The sequence below is a fragment of the Scyliorhinus torazame genome, chromosome 4, assembly GCF_047496885.1.
Source record: "Scyliorhinus torazame isolate Kashiwa2021f chromosome 4, sScyTor2.1, whole genome shotgun sequence".
In the NCBI taxonomy this organism is placed as follows: Eukaryota; Metazoa; Chordata; class Chondrichthyes; order Carcharhiniformes; family Scyliorhinidae; genus Scyliorhinus; species Scyliorhinus torazame.
This window is the reverse complement of record NC_092710.1, coordinates 121,190,669-121,214,534: the sequence shown is the minus strand read 5'-3', so window position 1 is coordinate 121,214,534 and position 23,866 is coordinate 121,190,669. Positions and strand designations below refer to the sequence as shown.

Genomic DNA, 23,866 nt, shown 5'->3' with positions numbered 1-23,866 from the left:
CCCCCCTGCCCACGGAACGGCCCTCCCCTGACTGTAGCGGCGCTCGATCGGGCCGCCATGCCAAGTTCCCAATGGGTGAGACCACAAGAGGGGAACCCGGCCGGTCGGTCGAAGCACCGGGGGGGGGGGGTGCTCAGGAAATGTCCTGAGGCCATTGATACGTGGTGTGGTGTACTCCTAGAGTTCGCTGCTTTGGAGTGGCGGAGCATCGCGAAAGCGATGCCACTCTTGATTCGGTCGGGAACTTAGATTCTCCAGCAGGTCGCCGAACTCGATTTCGCTGGTGGCGACCGGAGAATCTAGCCCCAGATGTTTGCAGCTTGCCACTGGCTTGCATGCCACGGGGAGCGGTGGCTACTGCTGGTAATGCTCTGAGGTCTTCATCTGGATTCATCACCGAATCCCTGGAGATAGGTGAATGGGGCAGGATGGGTGTTGCAGGGAGGAGACAAGCCTGGATTTTTACATCAACAAAAAAGGAGAGAAAATCCATGTATTTTTAGTTTTACACGGTGCCTTATATCTGCAAATGGCGCAACCAAGAAGATTCCCTTCATTAAATTCCTTTCACTCATGATTTGGATCAAATGATTTAAAAACTTTTAGCTTCTGTAACAGCAAAAAACATTTGTATTTATAACAGAGTCTCTTTAAATATATTTGGCAGACAGTCCTGGCTGTGATGTCGCAAACATCAGTTCACCCATGTGGTACAATAACTTTAATTATAGCTTTCCACACGAAGAGTGAGCTAATGTGCAAAAAAAGACAATTTACAAAGCTACAGCATGATGCACTATCAATTACGACAAGACGAGAGTAGAGAGTAATCGAGGCTTTATTAAGCAGAGATGTGTTGCCTCCTGCAACTGCTGCCGAAATGGCTGCAGCTCGGTGAGCACACACATTTATACTCCACCTACTGGGCGGAGCCAGCAGGCAAGGGATCTATCTCCGTACCTGTAGTACAGGAGCCTTACCGTATTACCTCTCATATACGTATTATACAAACAGTGGTGATTACCACACAGCATTCGGGATGTGGTAGGGTAGAGGGAGCACCCGTCCTAGTTTTAACCTAGCCCTTAGCCCTAGCTCATAGCCATGGATTGAGATGTTCCTCTTTTTCTAACTTTAAGGGCCCCACGTAGTATGATCTTAACCCAACTGATTGGCCACAGCATAAAATAGTTTATGCGGAAATGGCAAAAGCATTGAGCAGGTATTTTGTGTCTGTCTTCACTGCAGAGGACACAAAACCATCCGAAGAACACTTAAACAGCAAGGGGTAAAAGAGAGGGGGGGAACATAAAGCAATCACAATCACTATGGAAAAGGGACGGGGAAAACAAAGTTGATAGAGAAATTCGCCAAATTGTTCTGAAATACGTTTTTTTTTAAAGAAGGATACGGTGTCATAGAGCAACAATAATATCTAGGACTGGAGTTTCATTCCAGGGGTGGGGTTAGGGTTAGCTGACACCACCCCCTCACTCCCCACACTCCCCATGCCTCATCCGTCCCAACCCATGGCATCTCATGCCCCTCTGCCCATTTCCATAGCCTCTCATACCCTCAATGCTGCTAGGTGCCCCTCTACCCAGACACCATGGTTTCCCATACCCTATGCTCCTCTCCCCACCCACCCAGACAACCGCAGGCCCCTAATGAGACTGGTGGCAATATTTGTGTGACTGTTACACTGGTCTACTGAAAGTAGCCTTTCACTGTGGCTTATCACACTAGATGTGGGTATCATTTTCCTTTCATGCAAAGCTCAAAACTCTGAAACTTAGGCATTCAAAACATCCAATTTCACTGACGACAGAGTGATGTAGTAGAGCTGGCAATATGTCTTGGGACTGTTTGCTCTTTGAAAATAATGGCCTGAGACCAGTATTTATTACTCAACAACACCCAAAAGAGATTGAGAAAAGGTGCAAAGCATAAACACTTTGCGCCTGGAAGCAGCTTGGTCTTAAAGTTCAAGCAATGGAAGGACAGCAGTCATATAAAATGAGATGCGAATGTCAATAGCATATCCATTCAGTTAGCTGGTGATATGCATCTTTTTTATTTTTATTCAAGTTAATTTAAGCAGGTACATTGCAATGAAACTGCAGCTCAGCAACTGATTTTTCATTTTCTGATAAAACATGCACAGCGAGCAGTTGATTGTGGAGCAGTCTGGCTAAACCCAATCTTGTCCTGATCTGCAGAGTGACATGCACCACAGCAACAATGTGCTTGTATACAGCTTCTTTATAGTAAAACTTCACAAGGATTGGGCATGTTCCCAATCAAAGCATGTCACCAGTGGAATGTGGAGGAATAAGGATAGGTGACCAAATATGTGGTCAATGAGATAGGTTTCAAATAGCTTCTTGAAAAAGGAGAGAGAGGTAGAAAAGTGGAAGGATTTAGAGAGGGACATCTAGAGCTGAATAGGAGTGAGGCCCATGACCAATTTGGCTTCATAAACTTGGGGATACTTGAAGGGCTCTGAATTTTACCTCGGCTAGATTAGCGGGAAAAAAAACCTAAGAACATTCTTCCTTTTGCATACTTGTTTTCAAATGCCAGCATTGCCTTGCCCCTCCAAGCCCCGTAGTTTCCTTCAGATCTATGTCTCTCTGAGATAACTGCGCTCCTCCAATTCTGGTCTCTCAAGCATCCCTGATTTTAAACGCTCCACCACTGGTGATCTTGCCTTCCGCTGAAGTCCCTAAGCGCTCTCTTTTCCTAAACCTCTTCCCTTTTCTACCTTTCTTTCATCCTTTAAAGATGCTTCTTAAGATCTGCCTCTTTGGTCACCCTTATGGTCATTGGCCCTATTACCTCCTTGTGCGGTTTGTTGTCAAACCCTGTTTGATAACACTTCTGTGGTGCACCTTGGGACCTTGGACCATGTTAAAGGTTCAATATAAATGTAAGTTACTATTAATGTTGGTGTCAATCTGTATGTTTCAATATTACACTAATAAAACTGCTCTCACGACAGAAACAAGAGACTGCCTCACAGCCTAATAGTGAAACTTTAATCTTAGAAATTACTTATTACTGAATCTCATGTTTCAGTTGGGGCTGGTTATTTACAGAGAAAAATACTCTTTCGTCCATTTTTTTCTAAAAGAAGAATTTCACCTCCGGCCCCGTGTGAGTAATCAACATGAAATTTACAAAAGCATTCCTTTTAGGTTATTCTGCTGATTTTAGTGTTTCCAGCTGAAAAGCAGCCTGGGTGACAAGTTGCTAGTTCTTTGCCGGTATTACTTTGTGAATGGCCACCAGGAGATGCGCAGGAAAGTCCAGGGGTTCATTCTTCAACACCAGCTCCTTCTAATAACTTGAGAAGTCGCCATGTACAGAGGCTGCAGGTGTACACTAACGGCCCATCACTTCTCGATGCAGCACATTAATATAACAACTGGGTTATGGTGCATCTACTTTGTGATTATAATCATTTATCCTATTTCAACTCACAATTTTTTAATGTACATGCCTTTTTTTCCCCTGTTGTATTTTACTTGGAAAATACACTGAATGTCCGTGTCAAGTATTGCTAAGGCTGAACATGGCTCAACTTGGCTTTTCTTAAGATTGAAAATTAGATCAGCATATATATTTCCCATAATTTCCGAATTACCATCGCATCTGTTAGTATTTAGAACTTTCTTTCGCCGCAAATGCCACAACGAAAAAAATTGTGTTTTTCCTGTTAACCTTAACTAGCTTTCTGGGAGGACTGCAAACTATTTGCTGCTGTTTTGGAAAGGTGATACTAACACTGTCAAGACATACTACCTGTGGGACTTGATAATGTAAGCTCTTGAGAGAGGAAAAAATTCCCATGTTCCTAAATCACACAGCACACCTCCCATTTTCTAAAATTTACAACAGGAAGTAATTAAGTGCAATTACCAACAGGTCAAACGGCCATCAGATAAGAATAGCCAAGATCAAGTAATCAGGAAGGTCAGCATTGCTGAGTTCATGCGATGCTAACCAAAGTAAATGGTGGGAGCTTCTAGCTGTCAAAGTTTAGAAAACAGTGCTTACAGTTTTTAAAAATGGACCTTTCTGTTAAAAAGTAATTGAACTACAAAAGTATTGAAAAAAGATCTCTGGATGATATTTTGTTTCTGTTTTTAAAGGCGTTTAATAAAAAGCGAATAAAGAATACATGAGAGTGAGTTCCAAAGCTGTAATCTAACCAAAGGGTATAGATGGCATCATAAATTTCAATGACAAAGCTTGAATGGCTTATTCCCTACATCTGTACATCCTTAGGTTAGATTTCAGCCTCACACTCGCTCCCTCTTATGTGATCTTATTTTCTTTTCAATATACGTAGTTGTATCTGCTTGATTAATTAATGAGTTGTATGTTTTTGAGGGATAACATGATGTTCACGGAAAGATATTAACCATTTTTAAACTGCTGTTGATTACAAGAATTTCAAATAACCAGCACATATTATCACCAATATAAAAACAGTAAATTACAAACCAAAAAAGGAGAGTGGGGTCATTCCTTTTAAAACATTGTGGAACAGGCAATAAATATAGAAACACTAAACATTATGTGAATGTTGAAAGGCAGAAAAATTGGGCTCAATTCTCGGGAAAGATTTCTAAGTGAGGTCGCGAGTGGGAATTCCCGTGAGCTTTTCTGTGCTCAGCCCAGCGAGGCCAGCAATACAATTCAATGTTAATTGGTCCACTTCACGAGGCATCGCCAGCTTCTCGCCGCAAATGAACGCTCGTCAGCTGATTCGCCAGGACCACGCTCGCCAGCCCCCCGCTTGCAACAATGGTGCCAAGGAGACAAGCCCCAAGATGTGGGGATGCTGACCTGGAGGGCTTCTAGATGCAGTGGAGGACAGAAGGGATGTCCTGTTCCCCCGAGGGCCCTGGAAGGTGGGCCACAAGACAGCCAGTGGTGACTGGGATGAGGTGGCGGCAGCTGTCAGCTCAGGGGGTATGACCAGGAGGACTGGTCTTCGATGCCGGATAAAGGTCAACGACCAACACCGGCAGCACGAGTGAGGAGACACCAAAGCGCCCCCTCCCCCCACCGTACCGCCAAGGCAGCATCCATCCCCCACTCCTGATGTGATTCCCAGCCCTCCCTCCACGACCCCCAACCCCCCAACCTCTCCTTCACACCCCCTCTCCCACCGCTGTGAACCACACGAGTGGCTAACGATGCCCTCTCTGTGTCTCCTCAGGAAAAGCTCCCATAATCGTCGGGAGAGGGCTCAGTTTGGCGGAGGGGTGCCGGACATAAGAATCCTCACCTCTTTCGAGGAGCGGTCAATGGAGGTGACTGGGGTGGCCGAGGACAGGGCAGTCACCAATGTGGAGGCTGGCGGATTTCGCAGAGGTGAGGGACCACCAGGCTCCACCCGGAGAACCTGTCAAACATGAGTTGTTATTGCCTTACTGACTTACCCATCCCCCTCTCTGACTACAAGTCCATTCTCTCGCAGGTCCTCCAGTTGACGCCGCTGGCCCATCCCGGGCAGCACCCTCTCCTGACTCCGAGGCGAACACCTTGGAGGTGAGCTTCAAGGATGCAATCGTGGTCGTGGCACAGCTGTCATCCCCCCACCAGCACAGATACACACATCTTGGTGGGACATGCAAGTGGACAGGCTTCTGGGGCACAATCTGGGAAGCACCACACCACTGATGACGCACATTAGGTGAAGACAGGAGTCAGAGACCTTAGTTTAATGAAAACTTTATCTTCAGCTCTTCAGGCGCTGGGCGGCAGACTGAAGGGCATGGTGCTACATGGTTTTCAATGTCTCAATGAGGCAGGATCCAACAGTGCTCCACCTATCAGTTGCCTGAGACCACAGATCATTTCTACATTGGTCAGCCAGCTTGTGTGGTCTATGTGCTTCCAGCTCTATGAATGGCACCACCACCCTGGGCTTAACCTCACAACTGCGGGGCGGTCATATAGAGCAGCTCAGGATCTCAATCCTGAGATATAGCTGGCTGCATGACCTTGCTCCAGGAGCAGGAGCCATTAGAGTTGATCAGTCACAGCTCATCAGACATACATTCCTCACCCCCACATCACAGGTAGACATGCCTTGCACAAGCTATCGGTAGGGGGTTGGGTGGGGGGGGGGGGGGGGGTGGGGGGGCGCAGGGGGTCAAGCAAAATGCCTTGAGACACTTGGGTATTTTTAATTCTGTCTCTAAAACATTCACTTTATCCTCCTGCTGGGGTGGGGGGTGATGGGAATGTGGTAACAGCAAGGCTGGAAGAGATTTCATTAAAATGTAATATCGTCTTTGCACAATTTTTATCAAGTTTATATTATTTAACCTTACAAATTATTACATGTTGGATGTGCAGGCACAAATCATAAGCTAACTGCACATTGTGAGTAGCATTTCTTCCTGATCGTGTAAATCTGCAGGCTTTCATAGGGTGTCTGCAATGTCAGATGTGTCACTTCAAGCATCTTGTGGTTAGCCAGTAATCCAATAGAAGATCATTTACACCACTCACACCTCAAATTCATCACCCTTCTAGCCCAAGGTGGCAGTCGCCTAGTGAATGCATTTCTGCACTGGCCCTTGACTGATCCACTACAGTTTCGACAAGGATGTTTGGCATAACTGAGACCCATAAGCTTTTAGAGACATGATGACCTCCACCTCCACAGTAATGGCCCTGCAGTGTAAGAACTGAGGTTTAAAATAATTTCACAGCAATCCACGCAGTCAGCTGATGGCACCTCTAATGGATCTCCTCAGAAACCATTCAAGGCTGTACATTCTTTGGACAATGGGGGTGCTGTCTTTTCCTGTGGTGCTTAATCTTTTGGGCCTCAAGTCTCTTTAACTCCTTCTACTGTTCCTCTTGCCCCAAACCCCACCCCTCCCTCCACCCAGTATTATAAAGTTCAATGGAATAGCAGAAGATGAATAATGTTGAAGATTATGAGTTCTGTAGCTGCATGGCTGGCATGAGGCTTTAATGTGCTGCTGGATCAGCTGACTTGCATTGGATTCATATGAACTGAGGATCTGTGAGCTTTGTAATAAACATCCTGAACACATGCAGTTGGCAATATTTCTTTCAGTGCTGGGGAGACGGCCAGACTTGTGGGCAGTGACTCATTCAGGTAAAGGATTCAATCACTGCACTTCAAGGATTGCAGATACTTGTGCATGTTGCAGAAATGAGCTTAACTCATTAATGTCCAGAGGGGCAGCACGGTAGCGCAATTGTTAACACTGTTGCTTCACAGCGCCAGGGATCCGGGTTTGATTCCCAGCTTGGGTCACTGGCTGTGCGGAGTCTGCATGTTCTCCCCGTGTCTGCGTGGATTTCCTCCGGGTGCTCCGGTTTCCTCCTACAAGTCCCAAAAGACGAGCTTGTTAGGTGAATTGGACATTCCAAATTCTCCCTCAGTGTACCCAAACAGGCACCGGAGTGTGGCGACTAGGGGCTTTTTGCAGTAACTTCATTGCAGTGTTAATGTAAGCCTACTTGTGACAATAAAGATTATTATTATTTCCACAATCTTTATTGCTTATTCACAAGATGATTATGGACAAGGCCATTCAGCCCATTTCAGTTCATCCACATCCAGGATCCTAAACTGCTCCCACTGCGCCATCCAGTTGTTGCTGAAAATGTTTCTGTCCTCCGACACTCTGCCCAGAAACCTATTTGCAGAGTATCACAGAATTGTTATGCTGAGGAAGGCGTTCATTTGGCTCAAGACATGTGCACCAGCTCTCCGAATGAGCAAGTCACTGAGTGCCATTCACCCCCGTAACCCTGCCCATTCTTTCTTTTCAGATGACAGTCTAATTCTCTTTTAAACACCTTGATTGAGAATGCCTCTACCACACTCTCAGGCAGAGCATTACAGACCTTCACCACTCACTGCATGAAAACCTTTCCTCATTCAGCTTTTGCTTCAATTACTGATTAAATCTGTGCCCTCTCGTTTTCCATTCTATCACAAGTGGGAGCAGTTTCTCCTCTGATCTACTCTCTCCTGACCCCTCCTGATTTTGAACACTTCTATCAAATCTCCTCCCAAACTTCTCTTTCCCAAGGGAAACAGTCCCAATTTCTCCAATCTATCTTTGTAACCATTCTCATGATTACAGCTTGCGTGAAGAAACATTGCCTGAAATCAATCATAAACTCGTCTTTCATGTTTGAGGCTTTGTCCTTTTGTCACAATATATTCTTTAAATTGTGGGCCAGTTTAGTTCATTTGGCTAGACAGCTGGTTCGTGATGCAGAGCAAGGTCAGCAGCGCGGGTTCCACCCCCGTACCAGCTGAGGTTATTCATGAAGGCCCCGTCTTCTCAACATTGCCCCTTGCCTGAGGTGTGGTGATCCTCAGGTTAAATCACCACCAGTCAGCTCTTCCCCTCAAAGGGGAATGCAGCCTATGGTCATCTGGGACTATGGCGACTTTACTTTTACTTTATTCTTTAAAATACCACTTCGCATCTATAATTTACAATAAACATTTGGGTGAACATCACACATAAATAACATGATATTGCTACTATATAGTTTATTAATATCAATAAACAAGTTAAATAAAACTTTACAAATAATTGTGGTGTGAATCATCGTCTGCATTGAGAATTAAGAAGGGGCTGGTTTAGTACAGTGGGCTAAATAGTTGGCTTGCAATGCAGAACAATCCCAGCAGCACGGGTTCAATTCCCGTACCGGCCTCCCCAAACAGGCGCCGGAATGTGGCGACAAGAGACTTTCACAGTAACTTCATTGAAGCCTACTTGTGACAATAAGCGCTTATTATTATTAATTAATCGAATACATTTCCCAAATGTTAATGTGTTCCATGTCAATACATTGCCAATAAACTCAGAAACTTTGGCAAATTATTTACTGCTCATTAAGGAAACAAATATCCATCTCCCAGCACAAAGAGGTGAGTTCCTGCCAACCGCATTTGTTCAAGCTATTTATTACATTGTTCCCAGATAAAGCTCACTACTTGATCCAACAGTGGGATACTCTTCTGACAGTAAAAAGTGTTTATAATGAATTCCTATGCTGGGTGCTCTTACGAAGATCATTAACATCCTTTCAAATCTTGTTTGTAATCTTATTGCAAAGAGGAACTCTTAACAAACAGGGATGTGCATGGTCACTGAGCACAGTGACCAGTGGAAGACTTTCTTGCACTTTAAAACCATTCATTACTGCACCAACAATGCCATTTTCGGTTCCTACACAAGTCAGATGAGGGGATTGGAATATTTTCTAATTCTGACTTCCAGTCAAACTCTCTCAGATCAGCAGAGCTCACTCTGAGCCAATAGAATAAATCTTGAATGGTTCTCTTTTTATTGTGGAATTCTGTAACCGGGAACTGTGTAGCAATGGCCCAAACCCCTTACACTTTGGCCCCCTTATCTGCCAGCACAGAAGGAAGACATTCATTCTCTAAAGGTCCAATTTTAAGAGCGAGAAGATGAAAAGACGATTCCATGTCTTCTGGGCCAAGCAGGTCAGTGAAGATTCATCTTTCGTTTATGAAACTCGATTGGTGGAATTAAATTACATAGAATTTACAGTGCAGAAGGAGGCAACTCGGCCCATCAAGTCTGCACCAGCCTTTGGAAAGAGCACCCCACTTAAGCTCCATACCTCCACCCTATCCCAGTAACCCCACTTAACCTTATTGGACACTAAGGGCAATTTTAGCATGGCCAATCCACCAAACCTACACATCTTTGGACTTTGGGAGGAAACTGGAGCACCCGGAGGGAACCCACGCCGACACGGGGAGAACGTGCAGACTCCACACAGACTGTGGCCCAAGCCGGGAATCGAACCTGGGACCCTGGTGCTGTGAAGCAATCGTGCTAACCACTGTGCTGCCCTCATGATGTGTTCAGTAATTTATCAGCAGGATCACTCCACGAGTTGCTACCTCAATAAGTACAAAATAAAAAGCATTGCTGCCTCACGGCGCTGAAGTCCCAGGTTCGATCCCGGCTCTGGGTCACTGTCTGTGTGGAGTTTGCACATTCTCCCCGTGTTTGTGTGGGTTTCGCCCCCACAACCCAAAAGATGTGCAGGCTAGGTGGATTGGCCACGCTAAATTGCCCCTTAATTGGAAAAATAAAATTGGTACTCTAAACTTAAAAAGGAAATAAAATAATACGTACAAAATAATTCTCAAGTGCATAAAAATAATGAAGACTGCAGAAAGTAATTGTCCAGGTTGCATGGAAGGGATTATTCGTGTTATGAAGAATAATGATACAGTTTAAAGAACTTTGTCGAGATGCCTTAATTCACTCTTACTTCTTTTCTCAAATCAGTGAGGTTATTTGAATATTAATGACTCGGGTTTTTGGATATTTCTAGCATTTTTAGATTGCACAGCATTGTCGATCGTGTCACACCATAACTGAATTAAACATCCATGGATCCATTCTGTTTTTATCCTGTGTATAAAATCTCTCTTGCAATTAATGGTGTACTTTTATTTGGCTACTGGTGAATGCAGAAATAGTAGCTACCATTTTTAACGTTGTACTTAACTTTCAAAATCTAATACATGAATTGTAACATTTCAATGATCTTAATTCAGGACAATTGCTAGAAGATCCACGTTTTCATCCAACAAATATTAACATCAAATCTACATACTTCGAACGGTCCAGAAGGTTAAATGAAAACTTTGAAAACAACAGTAGCCTTCAGTGATTTTGCCTGTGCCAGATCATTTAAAGGAATCTCGACAGACTCACGAGGGAGAAGGATAGGCTGATAGGGATGGAATAGGGGTAGGGGGAGGTGCACAGATCTGGCAGGAGAAATTTCTGTGCTGTGCATCCCATGTAATGTGAAACAGTATGTTGTTTATCATTACTGTAAATACAACTTCTTAGTGAACACTTGGTACCAGGATATCAGTTAACAAACTCAGAACAAGTGAAGAACCAATTTTATATTAAACCCATAGGGTTAAAATTTCAATGATGGTATGAAAGAGGGTCGCAAACAGCTTGGTATCAAAGGTAAACAACACATAGGGCCGGATTCATCCGCCACGCCTGCCGCAAGATCACCACGGGCAGGGCGGATCATGTATAGGTCCATTGACCTCGGGCGTGAATTTCCGGTCGCTGGGTGGTCGCGGCCGGAGCATCCCACCCATAGATCTAATTTAAATCTGACCCAGCCGACACAGGTTGGACTTGTATCCATTGGAATTTAAAAGAATGAGAGGTGATCTTATTGAAATGTATCAGATCCTGAGGGGACTAGATAGGGTAAATGCTGAAGGAAAACCAAAACAGAAAATACTGGACAATCTCAGCAGGTCTACCATCATCTGTGGAGAGAAAAGGGAGCCAACGTTTCGAGTTGGGATGACTCTTTGTCAAAGCTGAATGCTGAAGGGCTGTTTCCCTTATGAAAGAGTCTAGAACTGGGGGACACAATTTAAAAATTAAAAGTGCCCCATTTAAGAACATAAGAACTAGGAGCAGGAGTCAGCAATTCAACCCCTCGAACCCGCTCTGCCATTCAAAACAATCATAGCAGATCTAATCTCAGCCTCAACTCCACTTTCCTGCCCGTTCTCCATAACCCTTCAACCCATTCATAATTAAAAATCTGCCCATCTCCTCCTTAAATTTACTCAATGTCCCGGACTCTGGAGTAGTGAATTCTATAGATTAATGACCCTTTGGGAGAAGTAATTTCTCCTCACCTGTTTTAAATCTGCGACTTATCTTTAAACTATGACTTCTCATTCTAGCTTGCCCCACAAGAGGAAACGTCCTCTCTACATATGAACTGTCAATCCCCTTTATCATCATATAAGCCTCAATTAGATCTCCTCTCATTTTTCTAACTCGAGAGAATATAGGCCTAAACTGCTCAATCTCTCTTCATAAGATAATCCCCTCATCTCTGGAATCAATCTAATGAACCTCCTCTGAACTGCCTCCAATGCAACTACATCCCTTCTCAAATAAGGGGACCAAAACTGTATACAATACTTCAGATGCGGTCGCACAAATGCCTTGTGCAGTTGCAGCAACACTTTCCCATTTTTAAACTCTATCCCTTTAGCAATAAAGGCCAAAATTCCATTTGCCTTCCTTATTGTCCGCTGTACCTCATACTAGTTTTCTGCGATTCATCCACGAGTACATCCAGATCCCTCTGCACTGAAGCACTCTGAAGTTTCCCTCCATTTAGATAATAAATTGTCTTTCTATTTTTCTGACCAAAATGGTTAAACTCACACTTATTGATGTTAAACTCCATCAGCCAAATTTTGGCCCACTCGCCTAACCTATCCGTAGCCATTTGTAAATTTCTTATTTATTTGTTGCAACTTACTATCCCACCTATTTTAGTATCAGCTGTAAATTTGGCTATAGTACCTTCTATCCCTGCATCCAAGTCATTAATATATATTGTAAATAGTTGGGACCGAGATCTGAACCCTGTGGCACCCCACTAGTTACATTTTGCCAACCAGAAAAAGACCCATTTATCATGACTCTCTGCTTTCTGTTGGTTAGCTAATCCTCTATCCAAGCTATAAAATTACTCCAAATTCCACATGACCTTACCTTGTGTATTAATATTTTGTGCGGCACCTTATCAAATGCCTTATGGAAGTCCAGGTATACTATATCTACAGTATCCCCGTTATCCACTTTGCTTGTTACATCTTCTAAGAACTCTAGCAAATTTGTCAAACATGATTTACCCTTCATAAAACAATGCTGACACTGATGGGTTGCATTTTGACTTTCCAAATGTTCTGTTATTACCTCTTTAATTATGGTTTCTAACAATTTCCCAATGGCAGATGTTAAACTAACTGGTCTATAGTTTCCGACTTTCTGCTATTATATTAGCTTTTTGAAATCAACTGGAACCTTTCCTGCACCAAGGGAATTTTGGAATAATATAACCAATGGATCCAGTACCTCCACTGCCACTTCTTTTAAAACCCTAGGATGTAGGCCATTAGGCCCTGGAGACTTGTCTTCCTGCAATCCCAACAGTTTGTTTCATATTTTTTCCCTATGGATGATTTTTTGAAGGGTTGAATCTTTCGGCCGCGCCCGCCGCAAGATCGCCATGGACAGGATGGGGACCATGTAAAGGTCCGTTGATCTCGGGTGGGAATTTCTGGTCACCGGGTGGGTGTGGCCGAAAAATCCCACCCTAAGTCCCTCCTTTTCTATTACCTCTGCATTACCTGTTATTATTGTCCTCCACTGTGGTGCAAAATACTAATTTAGCGCCTCTGCCATTTCTCTGTTCCCCGCTATTAACTCCCCAGTCTCATCCTCCAATGGAACAATGTTCACTTTAGTTATTCTCTTCCCTTTAATATACATAAAGAAGCTTCCCTGGACAGAGAGGTAAGATTTATTTTCTCTGAGAGGGTTTTGGAACTTTCTTCCCGAGAGAGCAGTGGAGGCAGGATTATTGAATATTTCTAAAACAAAGGTAGATAGATTCTTGACGAACAAGGAAGTCAAAGGTTATCTGGGCTGGACAGAATGTGGAGTTATCATTACAATCAGACACGCCATGATCTTATTGAATGGCAAAGCAGGCTCGAGGGTTGAATGGCCTACTCCTGTTCCTAATTCATACATTTGTTCCAAGTGACAATTAATTTTGTGCTAGATTATTGTCTGGTTTGCAGACATTGCAAGGAGAAAAGGATTGGAAGGAATCCATGTGGTTATCAATATCCCTACTTTTTTAAAACTTCTTGGAAGGTGACATTCAACATTAAAAATGACACTGTTTTAAAGGGCAAGCAAGCAAGAAAAAAATTATTCAATGAACCAAAGGACCAGTGGGTGCTCAGGTTGGAAAAAATGAACTGGCATGGAATGTTGAAAAATAAAATGATTGCCAAAATCAACAAGTGATCGGAAGCTGAATGGAAAAGAAAACATGGAAGAAACTTCAAAAGGGAGGAACAGAAACTAACACGGTTGGACCTAAAGCTTCCTCTCTGGACACACTCACCCAACTATCCTCCCAGTCTTACTTAAATACCCTGAAATGTAAGAATAGAGGTAATTCTGCATCATATTGCAGCATGGTTCAAAAGCAATTGAGGGAAAGTTGAAAATGAAAATCGCTTATTGTCACAAGTAGGCTTCAAATGAAGTTACTGTGAAAAGCCCCGAGGCGCCACATTCCGGCGCCTGTTCGGGGAGGCTGGTACGGGAATTGAACCGTGCTGCTGGCCTGCCTTGGTCTGCTTTCAAAGCCAGCGATTTAGCCCTGTGCTAAACAGCCTCTAGTTGATGGAGCCTCAAGATGCAAGAGTGAAGGATTATAAAATTGGAATTGATAATGCTCTCCATCAGTGAGAGTCTGGTGAGTACAAGACCAGCAGCACTCAACATTCCGTTCTACAGCTTTGTTCATTCGTTCACTCAAATTGTTCTCTTGAGAGTCTAAGCTTGAGAGGGAGTGCAGCAAAGGTTTACCAGACTGATTCCTGAGATGGCGGGACAGATGTATGAGGAGAGATTGAGTCGGTTTGGATTGTATTCACTGGAGTTCAGAAGAATGAGGGGGTATCTCTTGGAAACCTATAAAATTCTAACAGGACTAGACAGGGTAGATACAGAAAGGATGTTGCCGATGGTCGGTGTGTCCAGAATCAGGGGGCACAGTCTGAGAATACGGGGTAGACAACTTAGGACAGAGTTGAGGAGAAATTTCTTCACCCAGAGAGTGGTGAGCTTGTGTAATTCATTACCACAGGAAGCAGTTGAGGCCAAACATTGCATGTTTTCAAGATGCGGCTAGATTTAGCACTTAGTACGAAGGGGATCAAAGGACATGTGGGGAAAGCGGGATTAGACTATTGAGTTGGATGATCTGCAATGATCATAATAAATGGCAAGCTCAAAGGGTCGAATGGCCTCCTCCTGCTCCTATTTTCTATGTTCCGATGTAAATTGCCTTGAACTTCTCTTGTCTCACAGATGACTGATTGATAAGAGATAGCCAGAAAAAAAGCCATTTAAACTCTCAGATGAGAACTTGCAAACCCTCTTGAAGGTGGTAGAGAAAAGGCGGAACAGCTGAACTGCTCTCTGACATCCATGCCCTCATGATTGGGAAGGTGGTAGAGGCACTGAGGGACCAAGGTTCACCAGACCAGAGTTGGGAAACCTGTGATGCCACAACTTTCTCCCATATCCAATGTGATGGCCACAGTCAGGCAGAAGTAGCTAATTTGTGATCTGTTGACTGGACATCTGTCACTAAAGTGCACTCCCCACCACCCCTGAATCCATACCCCAGGAAGGAGACACGGAGGAGGTGGAATGAGCAGGCATCTCTCTGGAGAATCAGGTCAGAAAGCAGCCACAGGCTGGTGGGAAAGTGGAGTGTGACTCAGTGCTGAAGAGACACTTACTGGTGGAGTAGCAAAGAGGCAGGAGGACCCAGGACTCTAGCAACAAAGATCCTTGTGCTTTGGACTCTTGAGTCTTCAGTGTTGATCGGTAAAAGTATTCTACAGACAATGTTGAAGGTGAAGAGATCAACCTGGAATTGTTCTGTTTGTTATTTTAGCAAAAAGATTATTCCGTTTATTTTAAACAGGTTACTGTTGCTGATGAAATAACAGAGAAAAATGTAGTGCTTTAGCTTTGATCTGCTGGTTTCCAATGATATAATTACATCACTGCAACATCGAATAAATACAGAAAACATATCTGTTTTAAACTGATATGCTTCTTGCAATGAAACCATAGCCATACCACTGTGCTGCGTTGAAGTTAAAACAATGGCTGTAAAAATAAAAGATAAAAACTTACATTTATATAATGCCTTCCCTATCCTCAGGATGCCCAAGATGTTTTGCAGCCAATTGTTACCATCCTGGGTTTACGAGATTATTATGTTTTGGACTGTGTTGTTAAGTCTGGGTTACAATGCAATGTTTTTGTGACAAAGTTATCATACCTGGAAACAAAGGGCAAGAGCAGTTGTGCTTATAGTAAATAGGTTTGCTGGCTCCAAGCCTTTAGTCAAAAGAGGAAAGAGAAAGGGGGAAAGAACAGCAGTTGGTGTGGTCAGCAGAAAGCAATGTTGCAAGTTCATTTTGAGCTACCAAAACCAGATACAGGAGGGAGATGAATACAGGAAGGAGATGATCTCTAGTCAAATAGCGGCATTCCCAGCCATCTCAGGATTCCAGGATATTCGTCCTGGTGTGGCCGGGGGAAGAAGAATCATCAGAGCAGGCTTTATTGGTGGCCGCGGATTTGGGAAACTCCATGAACACAGAGGGAAGTGGCTGGAGATGGTCATTCTAAGTTCCTACTCGGTGAAACAGGAAATTATAAACCCACTGGAATGAAGAAAGGAAATGCTGAAGACAGGTAGGTAAACCCACTGGGGTCTAGAAGCAACTGTGGGCTATTAGCTATAAAGATCATAATTCAATGGAGAGTGCAATGTGTGATAAATATAAAAGAGGAAGGTTTCTTTCTGCAGTTTAAAGTGTCACCTGCTGACAAAAGTAATGTCTAGTTAATGGTGATTTTAGTCATTTATAACAGTAAAAATCTTAAAAACGTGAAATGTTGTTGTCTCATCCTTTTCAGCTATTGACTGAAGTATGAATTTCTTTTTAAACATTCTTGGTCGCCAGAGGATCATAACACAATTGAGTACTTTGAAAGTGTAGTCATTATTATATGAAGTGTAGCAGCCAATCGACACTTACCAAGTTCCCACAAACAGCAATGTAATAATTATCGGACAATCTGTTTCTATGATGTCAGTGCAAGGTCAAATATCGGTCAAGATACTGCTCTTCCCCATTCTACATTCAGATAACTATTGCTTTTAAAACTTACATTTCAGACCTTTAAGGACAATTTATTAGGTCACATGCAGACAAAATGATCCCAAAAGCAACAGGCCCAGCACTGGTACTGTTCAGGACTGTTCAATATTTGGAAGAGGTCCTGAATCAGGCTTTAAGCCCCCTTTTCAGATATGCAAGGAGCCCAATGCCTCTTTTTGCCACAAACCTTGAACAGCAGCATTTCCCAGTGCTGTGGGTATGGAACATCTACTTTGGAATGTGTACACATCTGCTGTCCTCCATTTGCAAAATGGGTGCAACCTCAATGAATTTCTGGACCAAATCCCAGAAGCTAAACTGATAATCAGGATTATAAACTAAATAAAGGTTTCCAATGTTACATAAAATATAAATAACTTCACTTATTTCATAACGAGGAACCAAACTTTTTCAGTAGTTAGTTGGGAATGCAATGTGTTCTGGTCAGCACAATATTTGCAAATAGCATTTATTATAGTTGCAAGAATTCTGAATGTAGCATTGTGATATTTGGTATGAATGCAGGCGTGACTGCCAATGTTAGGAGATAGGCATGAGAGGGAAAAGAAAATCTCTGAAATAAAAACAAATATTTTCTCTTGTGCACATGCCTCCAGAAGAGCATCTGGAACCTCAGTCTAATTTTTACTTCCATTGCCCACCCAGCAGTCAGGTGGGGAAAAACAGTGGTGGGGGGTCTAAACTCGACTTCCTTAGGGTTCATCCCAGCAATTTCTTGGGGAATGGGCTGCAGAATGGGAGTTTGGTGGAACTGCGGGAAGGCAGGGTCAGCTGGTCACATAGGCTGCAGATCAAGTGTTGGAACGGCAGGGCGTCAGCTGCAGTTAAATTTAAATTGGGCTCCCAATTGCTCTGTGAGAGCTGGAATTAAATATTACAGTGAAGCGTCCTCACCAAGACAGCACATTGGCACAGTGAACTATCTGCTGCCGTAATCCCTTTGAGTGGCGTTGCTTTTCACATTTTTAAAGGTTTAACCACCACATTTCCAGAGCTCAATCTCCTTCCATTCTTCAAGGGAGAGTTCATATCACAGCTATAGTTGGTTTTAATAATGGCTAAATCAATACAGGCCTTCAAACTTCTGTAATAGAAACACTATAAACTGTTGATGTGACCGAGTACTCATGACAAAATATGTGGGTTCACAGAAAATCAGCACTTTAGAAATTGACTTCCTTGTCTCTGTTTAATAATGATTTGGGTATTTTCAGTAACTGTCAATTACCTTATCATACATGCAAATAACTGCAAAAGTTACTGACATTCAGACAGATGTCATGATTACCTGTTCTCCAGTGTACAAAATCTGGCTTAAGGATGATTTATAATAATCACATGCAGCTACTTTATCAAATCGTCCTTTCCTGGAATTTATTGAGTTCTTAATCGCAAATAACAATTTTCAATGTAATGATTCAGATGTTTTGAAGTAACAGTCCCAGTTCACTTTATTATTTATATAGGTGTGTTTCATGACAAGTTGCGTGTTTTTCCCACTGTGTTCACAGTTCATTTCATCAATATTCATTCAAATGCAAACGTTTAAAGCATTGCACGTGGCTTTGTAAATGGATGTGTTACTAAATGTCTTGATACTGTTTATTATTATAATTTATATTTCCAACTGGTGCAAAAACATGCATAACAAGTGTTTCTTACTTAATGCCTCTAGTGACAGAACTGGATGGTATCAAGGAACCGTCCAACACACCATCCAAAAGTGCAATTAACAACATCTCAAATGAGAGGTCTAAATACGACTGTTAGTCAACTAAAAATAATTCTATTTGCCATATGACTGGGAAGTTTAGTTTTCAAGCAATTAATTTTCTTCAGATTGTAAACACCATTAACACTTGACAAAGATTGTGGGATGAATTCTCCATTTGGGAGACTCGTGCTGATACTGGGACTGAGTCGTGAGTGTTCTACATGGACGAACGAAAGCAGTGTCAGTCCTGGTGCGATTCAGATCCCATTAATGGGCTAGCTCCGGCGTCACATAGAACTCAATTCCAATGCATGCCGACCCTCATCCCAGCCATGATGATGGCATTGGTTGCACTGGAGCATGTCCATCCCATTGATGAGTCGGCTGGGGTCAGAGGGTACCTGGGGGGGGCGGGCACCCATTTGACCCGTGGCGCTAAATTCTCAGTGGGCAGTCAGCGGCGTGCGCAGCCACATGGCTGCTTTGCAGTCTGCCTCAATGGTGTTCCATGCCCGCCCATCCTGACCCCACGGCCCACCTCCTGGCAGCTCCCTGCTGTCCCCCCCCCCACTCCCCAGCCCTGGCAGGTGCCCCCCGTGCAGTGGCACAACTGGCAGCACACTATAGTGATGGTGGACACTGTTTGTACCCCCTCCTGCACCCCTTAGCAGCCACAGCTCTTGTGTCCCGGTTTGAAATACTACAAGTCAACCTTGCCACCGGTCATTCCTCCTGGCAGAGGCGGAGTGTCACAGAAGGCCCGGAAAATGCTGGGTCAGGCCCGTTAATGATGCCAGTGGCCTTTCCTGTACAATGCCCATGCCAGCATTTGGTGTAGAATGCATTCACGCCACTGTCGAGGAACTAATGCCAGCAGCGCAGGTTCAATTCCCGTACCGGCCTCCCCGAACAGGTGCCAGAATGTGGCGACTAGGGGCTTTTCACAGTAACTTCATTGAAGCCTACTCGTGACAATAAGTGATTATTATTATTATATATATTACAATCCATTTGGTGCCCTGCGCCAACCTTGATTTTTGGCCCAATCATGTTTCCTGATTCGGGCATCAGTGGAGGGAGAATCCCGCCTTGTGTCTTTCAATAATTTTAAAGACGCTTATAGGTGTTTGGTGAAAGGTTTTGACAGAACAGAATAAACAGTGTTTCTGCTTGTGCGAAAGAGCAGAGCTAAAGGCCACCAATGAAGCAGGAAATCAGACAAAAATGTCAGAAGAAAGCACTTTAACCACAGATTGTGAGAATGTGGAACTCGCTCGCACAGGGAGTGGTTGGAGCTAAATCAATGTGTGAGATGGGGGGGGGGGGCGGTTGGAGGGGCGAAATCGAAACTTTTCCTATTGGAGTTTCAGGAGGAATGTTAGGAGGAGGGCAGAAACTAGCTCAGGCCGATTGGCTTGTTTCTGTACTGTACATTCAATGCAAAAAATAATGCATTGCAACATAATCCTTCAATAAATACTAAACGCAGCCCCTTGCTTACTTTAGTGCTCTGTTTCAGAGCTCTCAAATAATGATAGGTTTGTCTTTAATTTCCGTGAGAATTAAGAATGGCCGCAGAAGCTTCAATATTCAGCGTGTAATCATTTCTTAAGTGTCATTGAACTATTAGTCTTTGCAAAATCCGATACTCTGAGTTCTAAGGAGTGACAATAACGAATGCCTGATGCTCCTTACACCTGCAGAGGTACAAAGGCTAATCTCGATCAGCTCCGGGGCAAGTGAAACAGCAACAAAATTAAACTTCACTTCACTTGGCCCCCGCCTTTGCTGGCAGCGCCGGAGAATTCATGGGAAATAATTAGAAAGGATTGAAATGGTCAAGAATGCCTTGAAACCTCCTGGGGAGCCTTTCTCCACGCTTCATAATTGACACCTAGCAAACTGTTTTAATTTAAACTCACCTCGCACCATTGAATACCAAATGGCGAGAGAAGACGTTTACAAAACAAACTATAGTGCATTGTAATCAGCACTGGCTGACTCATCGGTAAAGGGACACATTACACTGCCCACACAACTGCAACCTAAACAAGCTAACTTCAGCTGTGCCTCGGCATCGGAGAGAAAATAGTTTACTGAACAGTAGGTTTATAAAAATATTGCTGGTAGTGAACTTGCTAATTGAACTGCGTTGTTTGGACAAGATACTCCTCCAGATGTTGCCACAGAAACTAGCGGCTCGGTGCCAAGTTGTTTCTGTAACACAATACACACACGAACTGGAAATGCACAGCCGGCTTCAGTAATGTAAAGGCCGCCGTTTGAAAGAAGAGTTGAAGATTAGATCAAACTTTGATTCTGTGGCAACTGACAACTCCAATTCATTAGTGCAGAGACGCAGAGAAAGGACCGAGATTCCCCCAAAGGACATCTTCTTTCTGTTTCCAGGTTTGAATTATTCTCGCAACTTGTGTGTGGTTTGCTGCGGGGCTGACTGGTGCTATAAGTGCTGGCCGGGCGAAAGGAGGGGGTAGGAGTGTTAAACTCCTTCTGTCCGGGGAACAAAGGGGAAGTCTCGGGCACCCAGTTGACCATCTGCTCAGCCCGCAGCCACCCCTGCTTTCATCTTTCTTTGCAAATCGAGAGGAGAAAATGACAGCATTCACCGCCTACCCTGGTGCTAGGAATACATATCTCCAAACCGACAAGAGTCAAATGGCAGCACTCACGAGTTAACAAAGGGATTTTCTTTTTAAATAACATGTTTCTCATCTGTTCAGAAAGACAGATCACCGTTATTACCACAACTTGCTTCAACACGTGTTTCGACCAGATCAATGTATTCTTTTTTGTGTAAATACACACGCCACTGTATTTTAGTCAGGCCATTAAACCTACATTTGCAACGAGATTTGGCACAGGTTTTAACCCCCAATGTGACAATTTCTGCCGGGGTTTACCTCTCCAACCCCCTTTTAGCCACAGGATCGCCCCGTTGTTTTAGAAAGATTTCTTGCATTGAAATACAGCGCAGATTCCGCACTTTACTGGACTCTTTTGTTACAAGTCGCGCCATCGCTGCGACCTGTGCTGAGTAAAGGTTGAATTGGAGCACTGCGACTGAAAGATCTGAAAGTACGTTGCAAGCATTTACATGACCAATCAGTGAGAATGTTTATGGATTCCCACGATAATCTCTGTGGCAAGACTGTAGGGAAAGACATTTTGGGTGGGGGTTGGGGACAGCGGTGTTTCGATGCAGTTTCCATAGCTGTTTGCCACCTCTTAGAGGAAAATCCCGCCCAAACGTATGCCAGGGCATGTGAGTCCCCCTTCCACTGGGATGGGTATGCGTCCCAATCGGCATCTTCAGCCGACATCGGGTTAACATTCCGCTTTAAATACTTTCGATAGACAGATAGATGGAAGGATGGATGGACGGGCGGACTGGTAGATAAAGAGAAATGGAGAAATAGAGAGATAGTTAGATAGATAGATACAGATAAATAGATAAGAGAGATAAGTAGTTAGATAGGTAGATAGAAAAAGTTAGATAAATAGATAGATATATAGATAGAGATAGATAGAGAAACAGAGATAGATAGATAAATAGAAAGATGAATAGTTAGATAAAGGGAGATAAATAGATATAGAATAGGTAGATATGTAGATATTAATAGATAGATACAGACAAATAGATACAGAGAGATAAGTAGATAGATATAGAAATAGGAGATAGATAGATAGATAGCCTCTATTCATTACATGAGGCACAAAACGGTATCTAAGTTTACAAAACATATTGCATTAAAACAAAACAATAACGTTTATAATCCTCATTTAACGCTTTAAAACAGAATTGGAGTTCGGAACGTCAACGAATGTTGCGAGAACACAAACCGAGCCTTTGCAAAGCTGATCCTACCATGGGGACAGGGGGGTCTATTCCAATGGGAATGACTGCTTACCCAGGTTCACGAAGCTCATGACCATGTCGGCATCGTTGAGGAAGTTGGTGTCGTGCAGGCTGGCGAGAGGCGGGCTCTGTGTGGTGAGGATGGCTCGGTAAGTCAGCGAGCCCCGGGCCGCTCCTCGCTCCGTCTCCTGCTCGCTGGACATGGCGTTGTACAGGTCGAGCATGAAGAGTGGGGCGGACGAGCTGTGCTTCCCCACCGAGAAGGGCCTGGGCCGGTGGGGAAGTCCCAGGATGGACAGGATCTCCCTCTGTATCTCCCTCCTCTCGTGGTTCCGCAGTCGCCTATAGATGAAGCTGGAGTGGACGTGGTGATCGGCAAAATTCCCCTCGGCGCTTCCCAGGAACACACAACACATCCACATCAGTGCAGCGATGGCTTTAGAGAAAGCCTTTAGTTTGTTCATTGCCTCTTTTCGTTTAACAAATGCGTTTTTGTTGGTGTGTCTTTTTGTCCCTCCCTTTAGAACTGTGTCCTTGTTAACAGTTGCCTTGTTTCTTGCATGAAGTCCCGGACAGTTGCAGAAGTTAGCTGTCAGCAGCCCCAGGTAGGTAATGTGTTCATATCGCCTCTGCTGGCAATTCCTCTTGCATGGGATTTTGGTTGAGATAAAACTTCAGAAACAGCTGCGGCAGCTTTTACTTCGCTCTCTTGCTCCTTCAACAGAAAATAAGCCGCGATCGCTTTCTTTTGGGTGTGCTTGTCCTGCCAGCGTTTAAAAGTCGAGCGGCAATGGTGAATGTGCTGCTGCCCCTGTGTGTGAGATACTGACTGGGAACTGCTCTCTCTCTCCACTGCACTCCCTGCACCGCATTCAACCTGCCACTAGCTGGCGCTCTCCCCGCCCCCTGAAACATCAGTCCTGTGACCTGACTCTGATCTCGACCCACTGCAATTACTTCAAAAAGTCAACTTCTCCTCGTTCATTTCACACTCCGGTCACTGGAAATGTGCTCAAGCGATTTGTTGAATGGTTCGTTTATTTCAAAGTAATTAATGGCTCTGCGCTCTTCTGGCACCGAAGTTTAATGAGAGTAAGTGTGAGAGAAGCGCCCTGTGCTATCAACGAGTCATTATGTTGGCTTTTTGTACCAGTAAATGACAACTCGGTATTGCAGTTTGGGGAGACGCGGACGTGTTGAGTTGGCGCTGTGCTCACACGGGGCTGAACAGGAGGGATTCAGGGTTCCCCATTCAGTGATGCAGCCAGCGTTCGGCGACCATGCTGCAGATGGACCCCGGTGCTGTGCCCTTGCTGTGTGAGTGTGCTGCCCTTCATAGCAGACTGGC

The 23,866-nt window shown here is 43.9% G+C and overlaps 1 protein-coding gene and 1 long non-coding RNA gene across 2 annotated transcripts in view; one reads left to right on the top strand and one right to left on the bottom strand.

Moving 5' to 3' along the window:
• bmp5 (bone morphogenetic protein 5) overlaps positions 1–23,422 on the bottom strand; it is a 191,820-nt gene extending 168,398 nt beyond the window's left edge. The window contains exon 1 of the mRNA XM_072498563.1: positions 22,571–23,422. Coding sequence (XP_072354664.1) covers positions 22,571–22,982 — 412 coding nt within the window. The 5' untranslated portion in view covers positions 22,983–23,422. The remainder of the gene's footprint in view (positions 1–22,570) is intronic.
• Positions 20,586–23,866, top strand: part of LOC140410458 (uncharacterized) — a 35,882-nt gene continuing 32,601 nt past the window's right edge. Inside the window, exon 1 of the long non-coding RNA XR_011940652.1 lies at positions 20,586–21,050. This is a non-coding gene — a long non-coding RNA (uncharacterized lncRNA). The remainder of the gene's footprint in view (positions 21,051–23,866) is intronic.